The 25,476-nt window shown below is 29.5% G+C and overlaps 2 protein-coding genes across 5 annotated transcripts in view; one reads left to right on the top strand and one right to left on the bottom strand.

Annotated features, from left to right (window-relative positions):
* The window catches only part of LOC107456566 (uncharacterized), a 28,759-nt gene extending 15,016 nt beyond the window's left edge, over positions 1-13,743 (bottom strand). Inside the window, exons 1-4 of one of the 4 annotated variants that reach the window (XM_071180718.1) lie at positions 13,534-13,737; positions 5,590-12,201; positions 2,948-3,085; positions 2,590-2,727 (exon numbers count right to left, since the gene is read on the bottom strand). In XM_071180718.1, coding sequence (XP_071036819.1) covers positions 2,590-2,727; positions 2,948-3,085; positions 5,590-12,157 — 6,844 coding nt within the window. In that variant the 5' untranslated portion in view covers positions 12,158-12,201; positions 13,534-13,737. Of the gene's footprint in view, positions 1-2,589; positions 2,728-2,947; positions 3,086-5,589; positions 12,202-13,533 lie in introns of all 4 variants that reach the window. The other 3 variants (XM_043050236.2, XM_071180719.1, XR_006226057.2) reach the window with 3 other exon arrangements.
* Positions 1-24,324, top strand: part of LOC107456569 (zinc finger protein 845) — a 45,232-nt gene extending 20,908 nt beyond the window's left edge. Inside the window, exons 3-4 of the mRNA XM_071181095.1 lie at positions 2,586-2,658; positions 22,664-24,324. Of these exons, the coding sequence (XP_071037196.1) occupies positions 2,586-2,658; positions 22,664-23,343 (753 nt within the window). The 3' untranslated portion in view covers positions 23,344-24,324. The remainder of the gene's footprint in view (positions 1-2,585; positions 2,659-22,663) is intronic.
* Positions 24,325-25,476: the final 1,152 nt, after the last annotated feature.

Here is a 25,476-nt window from a genome sequence, read left to right as displayed (position 1 = left end):
TATGAGCTATACTTTTGTGAGCTATATTAGGATAACAATACTAATTTTAGTTGCTGGAATATGAAACAGCTCAACATAAAACAAATAATGCTATAATAAATAAAATAATATAATATTGATGAACTATCATCTTTAAATATCCCATAGATTACACTTTGAGAGATTTGAATTTTTTAAAATACAAAAATAAGAAATAAAATTTTAGGTGTTTTCCGAGTTTGCAAAGAAAAATTAAATTTTCATGTGTTGTGGGAACCCTGATGCTACTTGCCACAAATAAAAAATACACTACTCCCTTTTAACTTTTTCAATTTTTAATTCTTTATTTAGGGATTATAAGATTTTACATAAAAAATAGCTGTCATAAGTTTAACTAGCTACTGAAAGTATTTTGAATGCAAAGGAGCACACCTGCCAATATTGGAGAAATAAAATAACGGAGATCTTACTAACCGACCCAATTTTGAGTTTACGACTACTGATGTTCAACGCTGTAGCCATGTAATTTTGAACTCGATCCAGAAAACAAGGGAACTCCTAGATCAAGTATTGGGGGAAATTTGCTTTTGTGGGGGACTTTTTGATGGAACCAACCCGCATTTGAGTTACATGGATAGGAAAACCTCACATGGTTAGACTGACGACAAGGGGACCTAAACCTGTGATGCCTCTACCACTGAGGATATTTCACGGTAGCACTTGTTGGAAAATGCAAACAAATAGATGTGTAGTGTTTTCCTTCTTGCTGTGTCACTTCCTGTTGTGTCTCAGCTAGAAGGAAGTGGGTGTTTTCGTGTTTAGTTAGTAACGTTTTACTTTGTATAGAGTATGTTCTTCTCATGTTTAGTTTTGTTGAGTGCAGTTTCCTTTCTTTATATTTAAAGTTTTATTTCTTAAATAGTTGAACAGTTTTCTGTGAAGTGAATTCTTATTTATAATAGATGTCTGCCATATCTGAAACTTAATAAGCTGGCTCCTGTTTTCAACAGCACTGTGGTCGCTGCAAGCTGGATGCAGAATTCGTATTGACCAGTCATCGCTGGGATTCAAACCTGGTTTCACCTCATTGGAAGGCAAACATTCTATCCCCGGAGCCATCACGGCTCGACTTAACGACTTAAACTATTAACACTCAACATCAGTGCTGGCAATAGCACCATCTGTTGAGGAATAAGAGAAGTATTTTTGCCATTAGTGGATATTTTATCACCAAAAAAAAATTATTTTTTTTAAATGTCTTTTGAGAATATACAGGTAAACAGGATATAGTCGTAAAATACAGGAGTCTTCGTCAAAAAACAGGAGACTTGGCAGGTATGAAGGAGGACTCACTTTTCGAAAAATAGACATATGAGGCTTCAAGTGTTTTTCTAAAAGCAATTTTTTTCCAAGAAACATGTTTCTTTCAATTCTGTCATTCCTACCTAGCCAAGATGTTATTTCAAGTGCCTCTGCCATGTCAGTCTTGACCGTTCCCTTTCTTTTATACTAATAGGTGCCCACTTGATAGCATGATCTGCAGAGCAGGATAGGAGCTATTTTTCCTGGTATATCCCCATTCCCTCTCGATCTTAGTTTTAAGATTTCCTTTTCAATCAACAGAACATTAACAATTGTTACATAATATTGGGACAGAAAATTCTTAGTATTATTTTAAATTTTCTTTTAAAGGATTCTAGGTTTTTATGATTATTTCAAGAGGCTCAGTAATCAGTATCATCCATAATGGAATGCGTCGTGTACAGAATACAATATTCCTTGTACCACCAAACAGAAGAATGAAACTCCTCTAGCCTTGCATGCATTTATTTTTGTTTTTAATTTTATGCTTATATCTATGGTCCATACATATTTAGTTATGCATTTTTGGTCTCAAACAATTGGGTAATTGTACTGCAAGAAGAAGATCTCCTATATCCACACTTGACCTATGATGTCAAATCCATCTAATCTTTATCAGCAGAATGGCATATTAAAGTCGAGCTAAGTCTCCCTACATAAATTAGAATGTTAATTAACGATAAATACAGAGCTATATCGCACATTTAATTAGTTGAAATATAACTCTTTTTCGTCTACTTCTTTTATTCAATTAAATTTATTATTTGTTTTGCGTAACCTGACAACTTTGATGCATAGTTCGTTTGTTTATGTTCCACATGGCTTCATGCCTGTCTTTGTGTTAAGTCTCTGTATAAATATATAGTGAAAGAATCTTTATGAAAGAATTTAGAATGCGTCCCTTAAGAGAATTGATGCTTGGCTTACTTGAAACAGAATGGAAAGAACAGTTGCTAACGTAAACAAATGCCACATTCCAACAACTAATCAGGATTGAGATACCCACACTGCATCACTTGCAGGTATCTCATTGTCTATCATTTTTATCCCGCTGACGATATGATAATCTGCACATTTATCACTCTATCTTTTAGATACAATTAAGTACAAAAGGAGGGTCAATGCAAGGAAAAAAGTTGAGAAGAGAAGTAAATGACAAAGAAATCAAATAACAAAGGACACAAATGTTACTTAGGGTAATTTTTATTTTTATAATGATAGTTGAATTAAAAATTCTTTAAAAGTTACCTTGTGATGCAGCGATTCGAGATTTCTTAGCTCCAGTAGAAGGTGAACGTTCACGTCTACGTTTGCCAGGTTGAGATCTAGATCGACTGGATTTTTGATTGAGACCTTTGCTTTCCTTTTTTACCGAAAACCTTTGATCTATAACATGTAACATGACATTAGATTACATACTTCTAGAATATGATGTCTTCTTGACTTCATATTCTAGAAGTATGAAGTCACTTCTAGAATATGCAAGGAAAAAAGTTGAGAAGAGAAGTAAATGACAAAGAAATCAAATAACAAAGGACACAAATGTTACTTAGGGTAATTTTTATTTTTATAATGATAGTTGAATTAAAAATTCTTTAAAAGTTGCCTTGTGAGGCAGCAATTCGAGACTTCTTAGCACCAGTAGAAGGTGAACGAACAAGTCTACGTTTGCCAGGTTGAGATCTAGATCGACTGGATTTTTGATTGAGACCTTTGCTTTCCTTTTTTACCGAAAACCTTTGATCTATAACATGTAACATGACATTAGATTACATACTTCTAGAATATGATGGATGCATTGGAGAGTTTTGATTCTTCTGGCAATTTAAAAGTCACAAATCGTGTCGTGATTTTTATTCACGCAATATAAAAAGCGCACAATGCATTTCGTAATGACATTAACGAGATTTAAAACTAATGCAATTGCCACCTCTTATTTTTAGAAATGCTAAAGTAAAAAGAATTATTTTAATAATTTACAAAGTGGTAGATTGTTTGACAATAAAATTCAATATATAATTAATTTTTTACATTAAAATTAAGCATAACTGCAAACAAAAGTTAAAATTATGCATAACTGCAAACATATCACATTTTTTAATGATTTTTAAAAGGGTAAAAAATTTCTTGACAATCACAGATCCTGTGGTAAAATTACATTTTTTCAGAGTTTTTTTTTTGTTCGGGGAGTCTCATACGAATCCTGTATAATTTAATAGTTTCACATCACTTTTATTCATATTTAGGTACTCTTTTTTATATTTAGCAGTCTATTTTGAGCATTAAATAAATAAACAACAAATGTCAAGGAAATCATATTGTTTAATCAGGTGATCAAATTAAAATCATCCCTTATCAATCAAGTTATTTAAACTAATTTACAATAAATTCACAAAAACAAAATCATTTAACATAATTTAGTGCTTCGTAGTTAGACTAATTGATCAACATCAGTTGGGCTGTAATGTATTGTCACTTAAAATGAAAAATATCATTCAAAATTTATCAAAAAGTATTAAAAATAGGGAAAAAATGAGAACAAGAAAAACTCTTTCTGACTTTGTACTATAAATCTCATGAATGATGTCCTCATTGCTGCAGTGTTTTCACTACAGCGCGAGAATCTCACATAAAAAAATTATTAGTGCGAGAAATTCGCGCATTCTATAAATCAATTTCAAAATTCGCTAATTTCTTGCATTTTGGAAAAAGCTTTGAATTACGCCATTTAGAATAAAATCCGTTTCACTTTTCTTCCTGGATCTTTCATTATTTTCAACATCTGTCCCGTTATCGAGCTTCCCTATTTGCTAGTATTGTTCAGAACCAGGGTTGGCAAGGTTTAGGACAGAATGGATTAATCCACGGTTTAAACCCTGGATTAAACCGTCCTGTCCAAAACCCCTTTGTCCAAAACTGTCTTAAACTGTCCAAAACCCTTTTACTCAAATTATGTCACAATTTTATTTGAACAATATGTAAGAGGTAAAACAAACATAGAACTAATAACATATTGATAATTAAATCTACTACAGAATATTTGTTTTTAAAAGTATAATGTTTTATTAATATTGTTTGACTCTTCAATTTAAACATTAAACAAAGGAAGATAAATCAGTAATCAAGTTCAATTGGTCCTCTCATTCAATAGTACATAACTGAAGTTTGACCTTGCCATACAGGTTAAGCTATTAGGGACTAAGTGCTTGGTTAGTCATAAACAGGTTTATTTATCTATAGTAGGTACTATTCAAGAATACTGTTATTTCATTCATGTTCAATTCTTTTATCATAGTGGTGATTGGTGATACGTCATCAGTGTCAGTAACTGAAACTGTTATGCCCTTCAAAACTGTTATTACATTTTTCAGTTATTTTGTATTTTCAATTTAAACTAATATATTTAGATTTAAAAACAATTTTTTTAAAAAATAGATGTCTTTTTAATCATCCTGTGATGCAGAAATTATAAAATTTTTTTAAAAAAATCTTGTGAAAAATAAAAGGCTAATTTTTAAACAAATTTAGTATTTTTTTAAAAAAATTGCAGTATTTTAGTATTTTTTTAAAAAAGCGTCCTGTCCAAAACTAGTTTAGGACGTCTAAAACCCCAACCCTGTTCAGAACCTTTTCGAACAACAGAACACAACCACGGAACCCCTTTCAAAACACATTTCTATACAACCATGTGTTTACCGTAGGTAAGGTTTCTTCATGTAAGACGTTCAAATTTTGTATGCACTTATGTAAGATGGACAAATACCTTGCAAAGGCAAAATCTTCTATGATGATGCACCAAAAATATTCAATGCTTTAAAAAATAGAAGACGTTAAAAATGTATTATAATTATAATATATTTTGAAATCTCACCCTGTTTTTGAGAAAGGGTGAGAAATTCTCACCCATTTTTTTTCTTTGAGGAAAACACTGTTGCTGTCAAAACAAAAGAATAGTACATATAAATTTCTACCTAATCATCCTACCTTGAATGTGATTTTTTTTTATGAATACTCAATCTAATAACATGACTTATATAAAATCTCGTATGCCTTTCTAAAAGTAATCATTGCAAAAATGAATGTGAACAAAAGCCAAAGAAAATAAGATAAAGAACAAAAGACTACAATGAATAAAACTAGGTAAATTATTGACAATTTTTAGCAACTTAAAATTGTAAATAAGACTAGTAAATTGAAAATAAGCGTTAAAGAAAATATGAATAAAAAGTATTAAAATGTATTACTTACAAAATTTTTTCAATTTTTTCCATATTTTTTCAGCATCATTCAAATCTCCATCATGAATATACTCTTGCATTTTTATGTACTGTTTTATAATATTCTTAACATTTCTCTTGGCATAATGGCAAATATCTTTACCATACATATCTTCAGCATGAACATCTGCTCCAGATTTGATTAACTTTACAACTAGATTTTGATTGTTTTCTATTGCAGCAATGTGCAATAAAGTTAATCCCTTTTCATTCCGCACATTTTTAATCATTTTAAAGCCAACTTCACCCTTTATCTCATCCAACATATCAAAATTGCAGAACAAATCATGGATTAACTGGAGAAGTTGTTTTATATGTAGGCTAGAGGCGATGTCCATAGAGGTTTCACCCCAAAGGTTTTTACAGTTGTACATAGCACCATTTTCTAATAAAATTCTAACAACAGAAAAGTGTGAAAACTTAGTAGCATAATGCAAAACACAATGACTTCTTCTATCATAAGCATTAACTATTATAGGTAAAGGTATAGAACACTGCTGAATAGATTCAATATGGTTCAAAATTCTTTCAGGACTATCACTCAATACTATCTTAAACATTTCATTTATTAGATCAAGATACTTTTTTAATGATAAATCAGTCAGACCATTAGCATATTCCAAAGGGGTTTTGAGTTCTTTACTGAAAGCATTGAAAAAGGCACCTCTTTGCAGTAGTCTTCTAATCATACAAATGTTACTATGTTTAACAGCTAAATGAAGTGGTGTATAACCATCTAAATTTTGACAGTTCAAGTTAATATCTCTTCCTAACAAAAATACAAATAATTCCTGACGTTTGTGTTTAATTGTTTGATGCAAAAACGAGTCACCTTCAATGTTTTTTACATTTAAGCATTGCTGAAGAATTCCAACAAGATTCAATGATTTTCCATCCTTAACATCCTCAAAACAAGCTTCAGTTGAAGTTAATAAATGTTTATAATCTTTTGATAGATCAATTGGAGTTTTCCCAGCATTATTTTTGATATTGAAAATGGCTCCCTCACGTAAGAGGGTATTAATAATACGTTTATTATTATTCCTACATGCAATATGTAAAGGAGAATTCCCTTCTATATCCACAGAATCAACAGAAAAAGGCTGGTAATTTCGATACATTTCGCAACTTTCATCATTCATATGAATCCATTTAAGTTTCTTTTCCAAATATTTTTGATTAAAATCTAACAATTTTGTCACAGTATTGATATTATTTTTCTTTACTGCAATATGCAATAATGTTCTTTTTTCAAAATTTCTAGCATTTAAAAAGTAACAGGCAATATTTTCATGAGCTTCAAAATTGTGACATTCGTTTGAATTAAATAACTGTGACATTTCATCTAAAAGTTTTCCAATCTTCATTTGAGCAATTATTGAATCAGGACCAGCATTTGTTTTTAATTCTGCAGCTGGTTTATGTGTCTTAAAATCAGTTGCGTCAAACATGGCTCCATGCTGAAGGAGGAGTTTAACAATATCGAAATTTCTAACATAACATGCCCAATGTAAAGGTGTTTTACCATACTCATCCTGTTGATTAACATCATCTCCACGACGTATAAAAAATTCACTCCACTCAAAGTTTTTATTTTTTATTGCAGAAATTAAATTTGTAGAGTCACTAAGATTGAAATATATTTGAAACATATTCTCTTCTGATATAAACATATCATCATCATAAACATGCGCACCACAATCAAGCAAAAGATTTAATACCTGAGGATAATTTTTTTTTGAGCAAATTAAATTATCCTCAGAACTTAGATTCAGCAGAAAATTTATTAAATGGCAATTTTGCTTCTCAGATATAGCAAACTTTAAAATATTTCTGTCAGACCATTTTTTTGTTTCTGTATCACTTCTTACAGAATATATGTACTTTATCAGCTTTAAACATGCATTTGACTTTATGGCTAAACACAATGGAGACATTTTAGTATCATCAGATTTGAAACAATTCCTTTTTAATAAATACCATACAAATATAAAGTGGGAGTTCTTAAGGGCAGATATAAGGAATTTAATAGGGATACTATGATTCCGATGATTGGTGAAATACATAAAAGTCTTAAGACTTCCCTGTTCTACAATCTGTTCTAAAAATTCATCATTGTCTTCAATTGTTTTCTTTAAATAAGGATCACCGTTAATCATGAAGATTAGTATATCTAGCTTTTCATTATCATTCAAGTATATACTTTTACTGATAACTTCCAAAATTGTTTGTCTTCCATCAGTATACAAAAATATGTCTTTTCTATCGTTATAATCTAGGCATTCAGTTATATGTTTGAGCACAAGTGTACGTCCATGCCAAAGAAAAAAACAAAAAAACTGATACATTGAAACAATTCTCGATTCAGATGGTATTTCATAATAAAAATCACAAAAATGTTTAAAAAAAATTTCTAAAACTTTAACTAAATGATTTGTTTCTCTAAGTGGATTCTTATGAAAATTAAAAAATAATTTAAATTCTGAAATGAAAATTTTTTTAAATATGTAGCAAACAAATGAATAAACAAGTCTATTATCATCAAGGCTAGAACAATCAGCTCCATTAATTAATAAATCATAACCAATTTCAAATCTTTCATTTTCAACGGCATAGTACAAAGCTGTATGGCCATAAGAATCTTTCTCATTAATGTTAATACACTTGGAAGCATTTTTATTTTTTTGCGTATTGGAATAAAGATTAACCTGAGGGCCCAAAAAATACTTCACAACGTTTGCCTCACCAGATTTTGTAGCAAGATGCAAACCGGTTATGCCCGATTCCTTATTATTAAACATGGTATCTATTTCAATTTCCATGATAGCACGAATAATATTCATGAATCCATTTTTTACAGCAAAATCAAAAAATGTTGCTTCCTTAAGTATCTCAAAGAATTTATTCTCATGTTTCATTAAACATTTCCAAAAACTTTTTAGGAACAATAAAGAATTGTTTGGTAAAAGTCTGTTAACGAGTGCAATAATGTCATGAAACTCTTTACCAACAGATTGAATAAGTTGTTCAGCAATAAAAACAGAGGCTAAGTATTCCGCATAGGTTAAGTGAGTAAATTGCAATGTATTGTCAAAAGAATTACAATGCAAAAAACCAATTTTTAAAGTTCCATCAATAATTTCCTTCCTGAACTCTTCAAATAAATCTTCATTTATATGAAATAAATGAGTTGAAATCGTCAAACGTTTTAAAGCAGCAATTTGACAATTAAAATAGATATTTTCACAAATTTTTATAGGATTTGTATCAATTTTAGATAAATCATAATCTAATTTGCCTACAAGATAATATTCATAAAGAAGTTTTCTCAAAAAAGATTCATAAAGATCTAAGACATCAAAGTTTTCCTTTAGCTCTGGCTTATCCATTCTGCTGGTTATAAAATCTTTGACACTTTTAAACGTTCCTAAACATTTTTTTTCGTTTTTGTAAAATATGTCACCAACCATTATCAAATGCAATGGTTTACTAAGAAATTTATCTCTGTTTTCAATGGTTGTTTGTTTTGAAAAAATATTTATTATATCGTTACAATACAAATCCAACTTCTTGGACTCCTCATTTTCACTACATACAATATTTTCTTCTTTTAATTTAGAAACCCAAATTTTATTTAAAAGTTCAAATTGTTCTTTATTACTTGAAAATGGTATTAATGAAAAAGCAAATACTTGAAACTCTTTTTCAAGTTCATTTTTCTTATTCTGTCTAGTAGATATCCAAAGATTATTAACCTTATTTAATAAATATTTAATTAACTCGATTACTATAGCCTCATATGTTGGACAGATCTCATCAAATCCATCAAACATCACAACAGTTTTTATTAACCCAGAATGAAATAACATCTGATCCAAGGGTTCATTTAACTTAAGCATGTAATTGGCAAGCATCTCAATTGACATTTTGCTATCCTCCATGTATTCTCTCAATATTCGAGTATAGTCATTCAAATTCACTCTGAAAATCCAGTTTGGGGGAATATCATTTGCATTCAATTTGTAAATTTCCTGACATAAATAGGAAAGAACAGTAGATTTTCCCATTCCGGCTTCATCAGAAATAATTATCACTTTCAACTGACTTTGCAAACGCAACAGATCTGATTCTGAACACAATGTTGACACATTTTGATTTCTAACAATATACTCATACAAAGATAAAATAGAGCCACGAGTTTTTTGCCAAACAAGAGTTGTAGATTTCCTTTCCAGCCAATGGATATTTTCCTCTGGAAAAAGACTGCTAAAATTTTCAAACTCCTCTCTGGAAAAACATACTTTATCACCAAAAGATTTACTTCTTTGAATAGCTTGTTTTATTTCTACTTGACTGAAATTTCGTGAAATATAATAGCTATTGTTATATGATGGAAAATTTTCTCCAATATGAACATTTTCACCAATAATAAGTCTTTGTATAACTTTAGGTTCTAAATTTAGAAGAAAGTCTAATTTGCTATCACTTATAATCTCAACATTCTGAATATTGAGAAGTTTGCATAAACTTGTAACTTTGCCTTGAAATATTATATTTTCTTTTTGTAAGATATAAGTTTGAGAGTTTAAGTCATAATCCTTAAGAGTGAGTTGCATGTTGATGGGCTGATGCTTAATGCTCTCAAATTTAAAACTTTCCAGGTTTTCAATTTTTACTGATTTAAAGCTGTCTCCATATTTTTTTTCAAAGCAAGCGGCAGCCGCCTGTTTGTCCTTTTCCATGAGTGAAAATGCACGGTCCCAAGCTTCTGCAAAATCAGAACGATTCTCATCAAAGACCAAAAAAATAATTTTCTTTGTAGAAGAGAGAGTAATTTCAAAAAACTTCAACAATATTTCCCGCAATCGTTCCTTTTCAATTTTAATTTCTGTAAACAGTAGAGTAATTAAATTGACTTTTGCAGCAGCAAACGCTACAATGATATCATCTAAATGTTTGTTACACACATCAAAAGTAAAAAAATAATAATCATCAGGTGACTTTTCCTTGATTATATTTTTAAAAAATACATACAAAAAATTACATAATTGTGCACACGTGTATGCATCACTAATATGACAAAAGCTCCAATCATCAGATTTAAGAAAATTACGGAATGTGAATTCGATTGTATGATCAGCTACTAGCTGTATCTTTTCATCTTTTTCATAACCAGCATATTGATTTATTAATTTTAAATCTTTACTAGGCTTATGTACTTCCCAAAGATTAATAGCCCTTTGAATTTTTAAAAGGACTTCATGAAAAAATGAAAATAAGTGGCAAAAATTGAATTCAATCCACTTCTTTCCTTGATCTTCATAAACAGCAAATATTTCTACAATGCGAGCAATAAGTTCAACTTCATGTTCAGATTCTGGATACCCAAAAGCACCTCCAATAATATTTTTCATTCCCTGTTCTTCTTCAGTTTTTGTATTTACAAATTTCCAACTATTTTTGGTTTCTAGTGTCAATTGTTTAAATGTTTGCTCACTTGAAATATCTTGTTTTTCATAAGGCTTAGACTCATTTCGAAACACTTCAAACATAGCTAAATGGGCAAATTCATGAGATAAAGTACCTAATGCCAACTTTTCTCCCCTTCCTAAAGCAGCATAAACTTGTCCATGCCAAACATATGAATGTCCAAAGGTTTGTAAGCACCTGGGATCCATTTCACTAGCTTTTTCATTACGTAAATCAACGTTTATTACAATACGATCACAATGTTTTAAAGCCTTTAAAATATTTGAAACCTCTGGAATTTTATCAAGCAGTGAATAAAAATAACGAATTTTTTCATAAGCGGAAGAATCTGTTTTAAGCATTTTTGTTCTTGACAACAAAAACGATACATGAGCAGAACCTATAAAATGAAAAAGTCCTTCTAAAAACTCTGATGTTTTATTTGATACTTTTTTTGGCAATAGATCAAAAATTTGATATTCTTCCTTTTTCATATAAAAATGTAGGGTCATTAAATAGGAATAAACATCATATCTTTTATATTCAATGGCTGTTAATGCTGCAGAATTAGAAGAAGTGTTAAAGTAATATTTTGGTGCATAGCAATCACAATAACTAGTAAACCCATAATTAACTGCCAAACAGGAAAAAGATTCTTTATATAGAATTTTAACATCTGCAATAGCCTTCATGGTGTCTTTTAACTCTTTATGACGTATAATTTGATCATGAAAAGAGTTTACCCCACTAGCAATACCCATAATTTTGGATTGAAAAATGTTGTTGACATTATCATCCAAAATAAAATTTTCAGGGAAATAAGAATCTCCCAATAAAAGTACAAGTACAAGATCGTAATAATTATCTTTCCAAGCCTTATCAATAACTCTTTTACCATCATGTCTCATATTTATGATGTCACTGTAGTTTTCTTTATTTATGATATTAACGGCAATGCTTTTAATATCATTTCTTTCAGCAAAACTGAATAAAGTTTGTAATTCTACAACTTGATTATCAATTTGTTCACCTTCATCGATTTCCATTTGTTCAACACCATTAGTTTCCATTTTAATTTACTGCATCCAGTTTTTCATTTTATTACAAAACAGCACTAAAAAAGATTACTCAGGTTAATAAAATGTAACATAATTGCAAAGCAGTTTTTTAAATTAGAGTAAGTGTTGATAAGTAATGTTTAAAAGCATTGTTTCAGCAATGCCAACCATAAGAAACATTTTCTCCAGGACACTGGAAGAAACTGGTTGAAATGAAAGAAATGTTCTTTAAAAAGAAAAAAAATTTTAATCTTAAAAATCTTTCATGGTAAAAACCATCAAAAGTTAAGGACGACATTCATTAAATCCAGAGTTCTCCCAAGGAATAGAAAACGGTACCTTGAGTTTTTAAAACTCAAAGATTTCTTAACACTGTAGGGAGGATATCTGAACACTTTAAAAATTTATTAAAATTTGCAATAGTAATATATTATGTAATAAATTAATTTCATCCTCACTCAACAATTAATTAAATTTTAAAATTACACTCTTATACTATTTTAAATGGATATTTCAACAAGTATTTTTCGCTCATTATTCAATTTGCAGTTTATAAAAACATTAAAAGCATTGCTAATAGAAATTCTCTGTGCATATTTTTTTTCAATAAGAAAAAGTAAACTAGCAAAACTAATTAATTTATAAACAGCTTGAAAGCTTCTTTTCTGTAATTTACACTGAAAATTATGAGAAAATGAACATTTATAGATGGGTTCTTTTTAAGAAAAAGGTATTTATTTAAAAAATAATTTTAAAATCATCTAAAAAATTCATTAATATACCCCACCCTAAAAGAAAGAGAACCTTATAAAAATTTTATTGGTTGAGAATAATCTTAACAAAATAAATAGTTGTATGTAATTGTAATCAAAACTAAACCTACAAACGCAGATAATTTTACCAGTGTGTAATTATATTTTAAACAGTCAATCAATTTCTTTTCAGAATGGAATATGAATAAAAAGGCAGTTTAAAGGGATGGCAGCTAATTTTTACAAAAAGGGAGCATTTATTGGAATCAAAGGGCAAGCAGGGCAGGCCTTCCTGTAGTTATGATAATAATCCCATGACAGCCACAAAATCTACATCATTGTTTATTAATATCAAATTAATATTACACGGATTATTCAAATAGTATGGAAATGGTGAAATATCTCAAAAAATTGCACAGGATTAAAATTGGATCAGATGCTATTTTTGAGATATTTGATTGGGCATTCCCATCGCTCTTTGAACGACCTGTAATACAGAGTTTTAAATCTAAAAAATGGCATTAGATCAAAGAAATACAGGTATGAAATATTTTCAATAAATGCATTCAATATTAAATTTGTGTTCTTTTTCTTTTTAAATAAATGAAAAACATAAAACTTCAAATGCAAACTTACATGTTACAGTTCTTGAATCACATTTAATACTGGAGTTATAGTTATAAGCATTTTATATTCGTTGAAATAAAACTTATTACAGGTAAATATAAATTTTGAAGTTCACGCTGAAATTTAATTGTAAATATTCATCTGTTGCCAGATTTTCAAGTTGAAATGACAGAAATTGTTGAAATTACAACGCTATCTGGTATTGATTTAATGAACTACTCCATCCATAGCTGCCAGTTGTCAGGTCATAGGTTTGCAATATTTGGCAATTTATCGCTATTTACAACTGGCTGTGGAATTAAAATTTTCACATTCCATTCATTGCACTTACCGGTGCACTTAAAACATGGAACCGGTCTTCTTCCAAAATGATGCATTCAAACTTGCCCTCCTTCACCAATCGAAAAATGGGTGGACAAGCCTATTTTTGTTAAGCATTGATTGAAACAGAAACAAGTGGCTTAAGACTTCTTAATGTATTTCATTAAATGCATTATAATTATTTTGTTATTTACTTGTTAAAAATTGTAGTTTTCAAAAATCTTAGTGATTAGTTAATCATTCTGTTTACAATCTTATTTCATTTTCCTGAAAATGAATCTTTTATGCTTCTATTTTATACGAGCACTTTTGTGTTAGTTGATTGTGACTCTTTATTACATTCTTAGTGCATATGTATGAATTTAATAACGTAATAAATAAGATAATATAAATGTTTTAACGTCAGCATGTCTGTGAGAATTTGGTTTCCTTAACCAGAAATCTTATCCTCATACCACAATGAATAATCTCACTATCAACTTGCTTGATATTCCCCATTAAGAGTCCATAAATTTTATATAAAATATGACAACAACATCATGTGTTTAGAATAAATTATAAAAAAAAAGGGGGTCAAAGAATTTATTCCATTGGTTACTCAAAAACTAATTAAAATCTTAAGATAGTGTGTGCATTTTTTAGGTTGAATTTTAAAATATTATTAGGTCTACTAATATTTTACAATTCAATTAAGTCACTTAATATAATTTAAAGTTTAAACATTTTAATAATGAATTAATATGAGAGTTATCTGATTTTTGATTTGTCAGTGGCCATGATATAAACTGCTGCTTCTTTAAACATAATTATTGAATATTTATTGTACTTAACATTGTGTATATTGTATGTTTATTTAAATTCGTAATAATAATTTGTAATAATGGCAGATTTTTATATTACTATGAGTTTTTTTGAAAAACTTATTTGATATCTTTATTACATTCAGTAATTAGCTTTATTACGTAAGAATTTAACTCTTAAATCAGGGGCGGATCCAGGAATTTTTCCTGGGGGGGGGGTCATAGACTCAGACCCCCGAACAATAAATTTTTTTTATGAAAAAAAATTTTTTTGAAAAAAAAAATGGGGTTTTTTATGTTACTTCTCATTTATTTTTTTCATAATGAACAGTGCATAAATAATTCAAGCACTCAAAATATTTAAATAATAAATTTAATGTGTTTTTTAGAAACTTTGGCAAAGCTGTCAATGATTTTTTTCAACATCCAAATCAATTTCTCCATGAATGTTTCTTAATCTTCACCTTTATACAATCTTTGGTTAAACCTGCTGAAGCGCGCTTGGCACACTTCAACATTATTAATGTTTACAATGGTGTCTTGGGATATTCATCCACTTTTAGATGCACGTGGATAAATTTTGTAAAAAAAAAATTTCGGCACATGCGCTGTATAAAGCAACTACTTCAATTACTCTTATCTGGCGCAGTTTTTATTATTATTTTGTTTAATTTTAAAGCAATAATTTCGCTATTAGTTTAAAATTGATTTTGTTTAATTTTTTTTAAATATTTAAGCTATAGCAAAAGTGGCACTAGATCTTGTATATATTTCGGACATTTACCAAAGGTCTAGTCATACTAGGTCTGGTTAAGTGCCATTGCCCGGTATACATTTGCCCGGTATATCCTACACTGATGTTTTTTTAAGGTCAAGTGCCATTGCCCGGTATACCCTACACTGATGTTTTTTTAAGATTCAGTGCCACTGCCCGGTATACATTTGCCCGGTATAACCTACACTGATGTTTTTTTAAGGTCAAGTGCCACTGCCCGGTATACCATGCACTGATGTTTTTTTAAGGTCAAGTGCCCCTGCCCGGTATACATTTGCCCGGTATACCCTACACTGATGTTTTTTTTAAGGTCAAGCGCCGCTGCCCGATATACATTTGCCGGTATACCCTACACTGATGTTTTTTTAAGGTCAAGTGCCACTGCCCGGTATACATTTGCCCGGTATACCCTGCACTGATGTTTTTTTAAAATCAAATGCTATTGCCCGGTATATATTTGCCCGATACTCCAAACACTGATGTTTGTGCTAATCTATCCTCAGTAAGTATTGAAATATCGAATAAATGTAATTATATCCACGAATAAATTAATATCAAATCGGATGTAATAAATATTTCGGATTCACCAAAGCGACTAATTTGATTGTCAACATTCACTTATGAAAGTCAACAACCACCGATTTCGGTCATTCACAATAACATGCGCATCATTTACATATTAACCTCATCAGGACGATTATTTCATACTTTGCCAAAATAGCATCCGGCATTTCAAAAAATAAAAATAATTGATGTTGTTGGCGATGATCTCGTAAGGCGATAAAGAATCATGCATAGTACAGGTAAGGAAGATATTAACCTCGATGGAAAAGTGGATGAATAGCCCAAGGAACCGTTTACAATGAAGCTAAGACGAATTTCGTTTTAATCTTTTGGATTATGATTCTTGAAACAGTTAAGAACATAATTAGATGGGGGGGGTGAATCGAATTTTCCGACCTACCTAGGTGTATATGCCCCCTTAAATAATTTTTTAAATATTTTCTTTCTTTTGTAAACTATTAAAAAGAAATTTTTTTTTCAATTTGGGGNGGGGGGGGGGTCATAACTTCCCCCCCTCCGCTGGATCCGCTACTGTCTTAAATACACTTAAAAAAGTTAAGTGGTAGAAGTATATTTTATCATCCTTTTATTAAAACTAAAAATTAAATATATTCTTATTATACTTATTTTATTTCCTTTAGATTGATTGCTATTTGTCATCAGCGCATCACATCTTTTCAAGAGCGCCGGCAGAATAATATAAAAGGGGGTGCAACCCTCTAAGAAACTACCCCCCCCCCAAAAAAAAAAATTTAAAAATATACTGTTATTACATTTTGTTTTGTTATTGCATGTACTTTCTTTTGTTAATTTTATTCAAGATACGTTTCTTCATTGTTAACAAGATATTTAAAAAAAGTATGAATTTCTTGTACTTGCAAATCTTGTTACGAGGAACTGTATTGATGGCGCTGGCATAGCTACTGACTTTGTAACACAAATAACTACAAACAGTAGTTTCGTGTACTAACGTGTTTGTGCACGCTTAACATTGGTATTTATTGTGTTGAGGAAGTTTTATAGTTGTGAGAAGTCAGTTTGTGTTATACACATGTGTTAAACTAAATAACTAATAGAAAATATAATGTTATTTATATTTTATTAAATTAAATTTAAAAATATAGCTTAGATATCTGCCCAAGAAAAAAATCTTTTTTTTACAGTTTAGATAAAAAATTACTTACGAGTGTTCGACTTATGAATAGATTTTACAAATTGACTGCATTCTGATATTTTTTGTAAGAAAAAAGTAACTTTACATAAATATTTTTTTACAGATTTATGTATTCAATTTTTATTTAAGTCTTCAATCAGTATTTACAATAATGAATTATCAATGAATACATCGGTTTAGTTATTGAGGCCACACCGTTTTATCCATCTGTAGCAGGTGCAATCAAAATCGGCCTAACTCATCCAGCTACTATGTGCACTATTGAACGCACTTTAGACACATCAAAACATGAAATCGGTCTGCAATGTTTCACTAGAGATTAAGTAGTTTGTGCATGCTCAGTGTGCGTAAGAAAAGAATAAAAGATGACTCAGAATTCATTGAAAAAGTTTTAAACAGATTTGGACAGCAAACAAGACGATTACAATTCTTGTTTGATTAAACAATTTTTTAATTGTTATGTATCAATAATTACTTAATTATTTGTTTTTGAATAAAAATATTTTTAATAAGAAATTTTATAACAAAAATTTTCTTTCTGTATCTCTTTAACTGTTTAAAAAAAAAGGCCAGGGAGGTGCAAGTGCAACCCCCTCCCCCCGCCGGTGCCCTTGCATCTTTTTACGTAACATATTTACTTTATATGTTAAATAATGAACAGTAAATGATGTAGCAATAAAATAGTGAGAATATTTCTGTATCATGATCTGTTTCACGTACTATGACCCAACCACCAAATGAATTTTAAACTTGCAAATTTATTTAAAAAAAAGATTAGCCAGAGGGTGGCAACTACTTATACCCTTTCAGATGGTCCCTTTATGTGATGCTCTTTCATATTAGTTTCTCACGGGTCACTCCTCAGAAGTTGCCAAAACTTGGTGATTATTCTGCCGCGGATCACAATACAGAAATTTTCCCTGTTTGTACATCAAAGGAGTCTGTAAATTGTGTATATAACTGTCTATTATTAAAATTGAATCACAATCACATAGCGGTTCAGTCCCTTAACTCTCTTTTTTTAATCAAAACATTGAAAGGTCTATAGTTTCATCAAAATTTTTAGAATTATATATAGCTTTTATAATTTGGTTTATTTTCTGCTGATTTTAAGTCAATTTAAACTAATTTACATCTTAACTTCAATTTTTATAATCTAATGGCTAATATACAATATAATCTTATTACTAATGGTTTAAAGAGGTTGCATAATCCAACTAATTTTTTGTACCTGTATTTTTTCAGATAATTTCAAGACCCTATTCCTTATAGAAATTGAACTAAAAGTCTGTTAGTTTTGCCATTCTTAGTTTTGTATTAATCTTTTTATTTTCAACCTAGATCTTTCAGTTGTATTGATGATACATTTAAAATGGAATTCTGGTTTTCATAGTAGTATTATAAATACGAAAATACATGAAACTTACTCTTTTTTTTTATGTTTCAATTATAAATAATCGAAATAGACTATATTCTTTAATTTAAAATACATTTCTTAGATTACTTAATTCGACACCCGCTGGCTGAGAGGTAGCTCTCCCGTGCCACAGATCCTGGGTGCGATCCTCGGGCCGGGCAAGGTTGACTCAGCCTTTCATCCCTTCTGTGGGTCGATAAATGAGTACCAAGCATGCTTGGGAACTAAACACTGAGGGTTCTGCTGAGCACCTGACCAGAACATCTGCTCCTGCACCCCAGAGCCCAAGGTCAAGAAAACTGAGATGGGCACAGTGGCCCTTGTCTCTGTATGGGCTGTCGTGCCACTGAGTTTAGTTTAGATTACTTAATTCAGGATTCTGTTGCTGTTTCTCATCCCCACTGGTCTAGTGGAGCTAGACTAGGTCCATGAATCCATTCACCCTCAGGAAATCAAAAAACAAGATTTCAACCGACAGAAGTTGTCCCCTAACCCTTTATTCCATGAGTTTATTCTGTTTTCTTGAGTATATTATTTGTTTTTATATCCTGTCTTTTCTTTTTTTTTTCTATTTATCTTTAAGGGGGAAAGCATTATTCATGTAAAATAACACTGGTATAACATTATGTTGATAGCATTAGTATTGATTTCTAAAAACAACCATGTTCTGATTCCAACTCAATATGAGATCAGCAGTAAAAGGATTATAATTAAACAATTATATTTTGTTTGTATTTAATTTATCTTCTTATGATTATACATGTTCAATAATATTTTCAAATAATATTAGAAATTTTCTTATTATAGGATTGCTCTTGTTAGAAACCTTGCAAAATGGAATGCACAAGTTTAAATACCAAGCGAGGTAAACTGTTACATGTTATTCAAATAATTTATATTGTAAAGAAATTTCGCTTCTCTAATTGTTTTTGGAGAAAGTGAGTTAAAGAAAAAAGAATATTTTTATTATGATAATGAATTAAATTAGATTGATTTTTATTAATTGCGTTAGAAATTTTAATTATTATATGGGATGCCTGCCAATTTTACTTTAATTTTTTTGTTTGTGAATGGTTAAATTATATTACTCTAATACAGAACTAACTATTGAATTAAGCATTGTTAATGCCTTTGAGAATCTGATTCCTTAAAAAGGAAAATTATAGTCTTTGATTGTAAAAGATTTTTAAGAGCTGTACTTTAATAGCATCTAAAACAGTGGCACATATTAGTATAGAGGCCTTAAGCTCATGTTGATTATGCAAAACAAAGGAGTATATTTTACAAAATTGATATCAGGGTATTAATTTTTAAAGCTTAAGTTACTGAAATTTTCAGCTTTGAACACACACTCAGAATTTAAAAAAGCAAAATTGAGTTGTTGTTTTTTTAACCCAAGGTTTTAATATTTTATATAATCACTTATTATATATTTTTAAAATCCTTAACAAAAAAAAAATAAAAACAGAGAAATTAATATTTAAGGGGAAAATATACAAAACTACTTACAAAATCTATTAATAAACTCATGTAATAACCATCAAAATAAGTTTAAATGGAGGTTGAATCTTGTAGGTGTTTTCTAAAAATGTCCTCTTGCTTTGATTATTTTTGAATGCTAACTTCGGTGGAGTCACTGCTATGATAAATCAGTTTTTTTTTTGTAATTGTTCATCACTTTAATTATAAATTAGTACCAGTATTGTATAGTTATTTTTTTAATTCTCTATGGAGCTCCTAGATAAAACTGCACAAATAGAAAACTTCTCCATATTAATGTATTTAGTAGTGTAGGGAGAAGTTAGTTTCGCATGCATGTGTCCCAATTCAAATTGAGTTTGATATTGTAAGTTACAACCTTTATTAAAATGTTGAAAAAAATTTTAATAATTAAATTTTTACAAATCAAATTTTATTTAAGCACTCAGCAAAACACAAACTTTTTTCTTTTACTATATTAATTATTTTGAATAATCTATTTTAATTATTTTAAGTTATTTAAATGATCTTAAAACGCATAATATATAAAATAAAAAAAATTTAAAATTTTTTTTCCAAAATAATGTATTCTGACATAGTCTGTGCTAATCTCAAATATTTTTAAACATATTTTAATAAATACACTAATACATTAAAAGGAGCAATTTCTTTGTGATGGTAAAAACAGCATGGAAAGTTTGAATAAAACGAAAACAATGTATATACTGTTTTAGCAAAAAAAATCTTTATAAAATGTTATATTGATCTTGTTGAGCAGCAACACTGTTGTATAATTTAAGTTGAATCATACTTAAAAGTTTAAGTAATTTAATGTATAAATATTGTAATGTGGGAAGCTTATTTAATTCAATATAATTAAAAAGTGTCTTCATTAGTACCTTCATAAGTTTTAATTTTTTTTTTAACAATATTACTTGGAGCATAAGATATCTTTGCATATGTAGAACTGACACACACACACAAAAATTTAGATTTTTAGTAGCGTAACATAAAAAGTTTTTAAGATTCACTGTCCCTTTAAATTGAACATATTGTATATAAATATTTTTTTTGATGATACTTAGAAAAAAAATTTTTTTAATTACATGGTACCAAAACTTTTATTTGTGTGATAATTAGGTATACTATTCTATATTCTTCAATTTATGCTACAGTTTTGTGGAAAGGTAGGCAGAGTTTTCAAAATTTCGCCTATTATAAACAATTTGCAATAAACTTAAACTTCTGTGCATATAAATAACCGAACTTGTGAAGTTCTGTGTTTGTAACTATTATAAACTGCATGAGAAATGATCAAATGAGCAATCGCATAATATACTAAAGAAATATAGTTCAGTACCCTGGCTAAAAGTTTTTGAAATTCGCTCCAAGATGCTCTGATGATTATGTTAGAAAGCAAACAAAAAAAAGTTTATCTGTTTTCAATCTTAAAAGAAGAAAGAAGATCCATCCTTCTCTTTTTGTTATAAATCAACAATTTTGTGTTGAAATACAATGTTTTGAAAAGCTTTTAATTTTAATACGAAATATTTTCCATCACTGGTCCCACAATATTTTTTACTGTAACTTTTTCATCAGGATAAAAATTCATATGAAATATACATTTAGAGATTGGGAATTTAATTAATACATTTTAAGCGAGCTGTGCCTGATAGCTCAGGGGGTAGAGCATTTGCCTTCCAATCAGTGAGCTGGGTTCAAATCCCAGCAATGGCTGGTCGATACGAATTCGGCATTCGACTTGCAGAATCGACAGTGCTGGCATAAAATATCCTCAGTGGTAGGAATATGTCCTTCTGCCATCAGGCTAAATGTGGGAGGTTTTCATGGTTTTCCTCACCATGTAATGCAAATTTGGGTTAGTTCCATTAAAAAGTCTTCCACAGAGGCAAAATTCTCCCAATACTTGATCCAGGAGTTCCCTTATCTTCTGGATTGGGTTCAAAATTACAAGTCTACGGTGTTGAAGGTTAGTAGTCGTGAATCCAAAAGATTGGGTCGGCTGTTTAACAATGGTTATAAAATAAAATAAATTATATTTTAAGCAGGACAATTAAACCATATTCAATAAAGAATATTCCCTAAGTTTCAATAGATCGTAAATTCTATTTTATTAGGCTTTGTTTTTCTTATAGAACTATTTAAAATATTGATAAAATAATTATTATTAGATAAAGAACAATGATTTCACGTGAAAACTGTAAGCTGGATCGTTGGAGAGTCGACTGGCAAATTATTTTTTACCTTTCACAAGTTAAAAGAATTTGGTGCCAGCTCCCAAAACTCTGTGTTGCAAACCTGATCTAATTGTCCCCCAGTGTTGGTTTTCTTCTACAATCTATGCCAACCTTTCCTGTTATTCAGATTTATGTGCATTAAACCCTTTATTTTATTTTCTGAAGCTATGAGTGGACATAGATCATAAGATAGATCTATGGCTACGTAGACCAGAGGTGGGAAGTAAACTTCCCACAGCTTTATAAAGTGTTTATATCATACCTGCTTGAGAAACAATGACTTAAATTTGTATTGCTGTAAACTTTTCATATTAAATTGTTATTTATTCAACTTGTCTTTATGTTTTCTAGAATTTCCAGTTATAAAGACAATATACCTAACGAAAATTGGAAATTTAAATTATAAAGATGATACTAACTCGAATCAGCCTGTCCATGAAGTCCCTACATCATCATCTGTGAGCTTTGATCCTTCATGCGTACAAAAAAGAAAAAAATCAAGATACCCCTGTGAAGTGTGTCAAAAATATTTCCCTTCTAAAGGTCATCTTCAGATACATATGAGGACACATACTGGTGAAAAACCATATATTTGTTACTTGTGTGGAAAAGATAGTGCTCGATTACATGACCTGAAAACGCACATCTTAACCCATTCAGAAAAAAAACTCTATGGTTGTACTTTTTGCCCATCACAATTTAATCAAAAAAGTAATTACACTCGCCATTTAAGACTGCATATACGATCGGATGGAATGAAATCTAAAAAGAAATTGAAAAAACATATTTGCGAGGTTTGCCAAGAAACCTTACCTTCAAAAACAGCATTATATAGCCATCAGTTTGCTCACTTTGGAAAGAAGCCTTTCACGTGTGATGAATGTAATAAAGGATTCACTAGACAATATGATTTGAAAGTTCACCTTCGAATACATACTGGTGAAAAACCTTATACCTGTAAAATTTGTCATGTCGATTTTCGCCAACAATGTAACTATCGTAGGCACTTAAGAATACATGAGGGAAAGTAAATCTTTTCATTGTTTTGTAATCTTTTTCTTTTTTTTTACTTGGATTGAAAATGCTCAAATTTTGATGCTAATTGCATGACTTTCTTTGTTAGAAATAGTTATCTATAGTGTTTCTTATGTTTTAACTTCATATTATGTGCGTCAAATCAAAATAATGCTCTTAATACATGAAAGAAAATAAATGTTTTTGTTATTTCGTACTTCTCTTTTACATGATCTATTTTACTTTGACTTAGAAACTGAAAATAGGGAAAATGCTTAAATTTAATTAAGTTTATAATGAATGATGTTCTATTGTTACCAATCAATTTAGAGATATACATTGTTCTTAATGTGTCTTAATTCAGTATTTCATATGTCAAATCAAAATAAGACTCTTAATACGTGGGAGAAAATAAATATCTTTTATTTCATAATCCTTTCTACTTGGTTTATTTCATTTTTACTTAGAAAACCGAAGTAGTAAAAATGTTCCAATTTAATTATGCCTGTAATGAAAGATTTGTTTCCTGTTACCAATACAGTATACAGTATTTTAAATGTGTCTTAATTCTGCAAATTTCATGTCAAATCAAATCAGTGAATTTAAGAATACTTGAAGGAAAATAAATTTTGTAATCCTTCCTACATGGTTTATTTTATTTTACTATGAAACTGAAACTGGTAAAAACACTCAAATTTTTTATTAGAGTTATATTGCATGATTTTCTATTATGAGGAATTATTTAAAAAATATGTAATTTTTTTAATGCGTCTTATTTTTTATGCCAAATCTGTGTTCATGTTCATATTTCTCTTAATAGAGTTTTTCATGTTAAATGTAATACCAAATCTGACTACTTATTTTAAAAATCTTGAGTATTTACTTTACACAAATATTGATATGTACAAAACTGTGTCATACTTTTTGAATCTGTTAACTTATTTAGAATCAAGCTCATTTGTACAATGAATTAAAAATAAATTTTAATAAGTTAAAGAGTTAGGTCTTATTTTTTTCATTTTAATGAACTTTGTATAATTGAAATTTTTTGTGCTCCTATTTCATATTAATCATCACATATTTGTACCTAAATCTGTGACTTGAATTCCTGAATATTTATTGTCCAATAACTTTCACGCTAATTCTGTAGGTCATGTGCAGAATGGATTTAAAGTATCACATCTGAGAACCAATAGAGCCAAATTTAAATAATTACAATTGTTTAGTTAAATGCAATACCAGGATTCTGATAGAATTCAAAGTTTTTAAAGAAATGAAATAATGTTCTGACTAAGAATCAATACAATGACAGCACAAATATTCTCATTTATGTCTTCTTTTTTTCCCCCTGTTTTATCTGCATTTAGCATTTAACTACATTCCAAATAATTGGATTATTAAAACTTTCATCAAATAATTGGTGAATTCTTAAAACTGAATTATGAAATTATGAGAAAGGATTGTGTCTATATATAACCCCTGTCGCAGAAACTATGCCACACCACAGTTAAGTGTTGACTACTTTTTGCTGCTTTTTATATAGATATTAAAAATAACAAAAATACTAGAGAGGAAAGTAATGTTCTTTTTTTTCTTCTTTAGGTTGCATAATTATAATGGTTACAACAAAACACCAAAAACTATTTGCTTCCATTTCTAGTTTGTGATCTCTGAAAAGTTTTTGTTTTAAAGCTAGACTAATTAATGTTCACAAAATAGTTTGGTTTTGAACTAATGGACGTTGACAAAATTCAGACAATGATGCCTTAAATTCTGCAAATTATTTATTGTAATGAAATGCAGTATTCTCATTTTCTCTTTATATATTATGAACACATAATTAATAGTTGAGTGATATAATTAAGTTTCTATAAAAAAGAAATTTAATTATAGCATCTCATAATTTCTTTCCTTTTAAACTTTATTGATTGTAACATTATTCATTATTTTTGCAGGTATCTGATCAAGTGGTCTCTACTTACATCAAGTTGCTTTGTGTCTTAGCCAAAATTATGCAATTTAAATATATATATTAATCTGCTCGTAATATATCCTTAAATGAATTTATCTGTTTAAAAAATGTTTTTGTGTGTGTTAGTCAAATGAATATAGAATGATATAAATGATATAGAAAATGATGTTCAGATATA

Source organism: Parasteatoda tepidariorum, chromosome 5 (assembly GCF_043381705.1).
Source record: "Parasteatoda tepidariorum isolate YZ-2023 chromosome 5, CAS_Ptep_4.0, whole genome shotgun sequence".
In the NCBI taxonomy this organism is placed as follows: domain Eukaryota; kingdom Metazoa; phylum Arthropoda; class Arachnida; order Araneae; family Theridiidae; genus Parasteatoda; species Parasteatoda tepidariorum.
The sequence above is the reverse complement of the archived record's forward strand: the minus strand, read 5'-3'. Positions and strand labels throughout refer to the sequence as shown.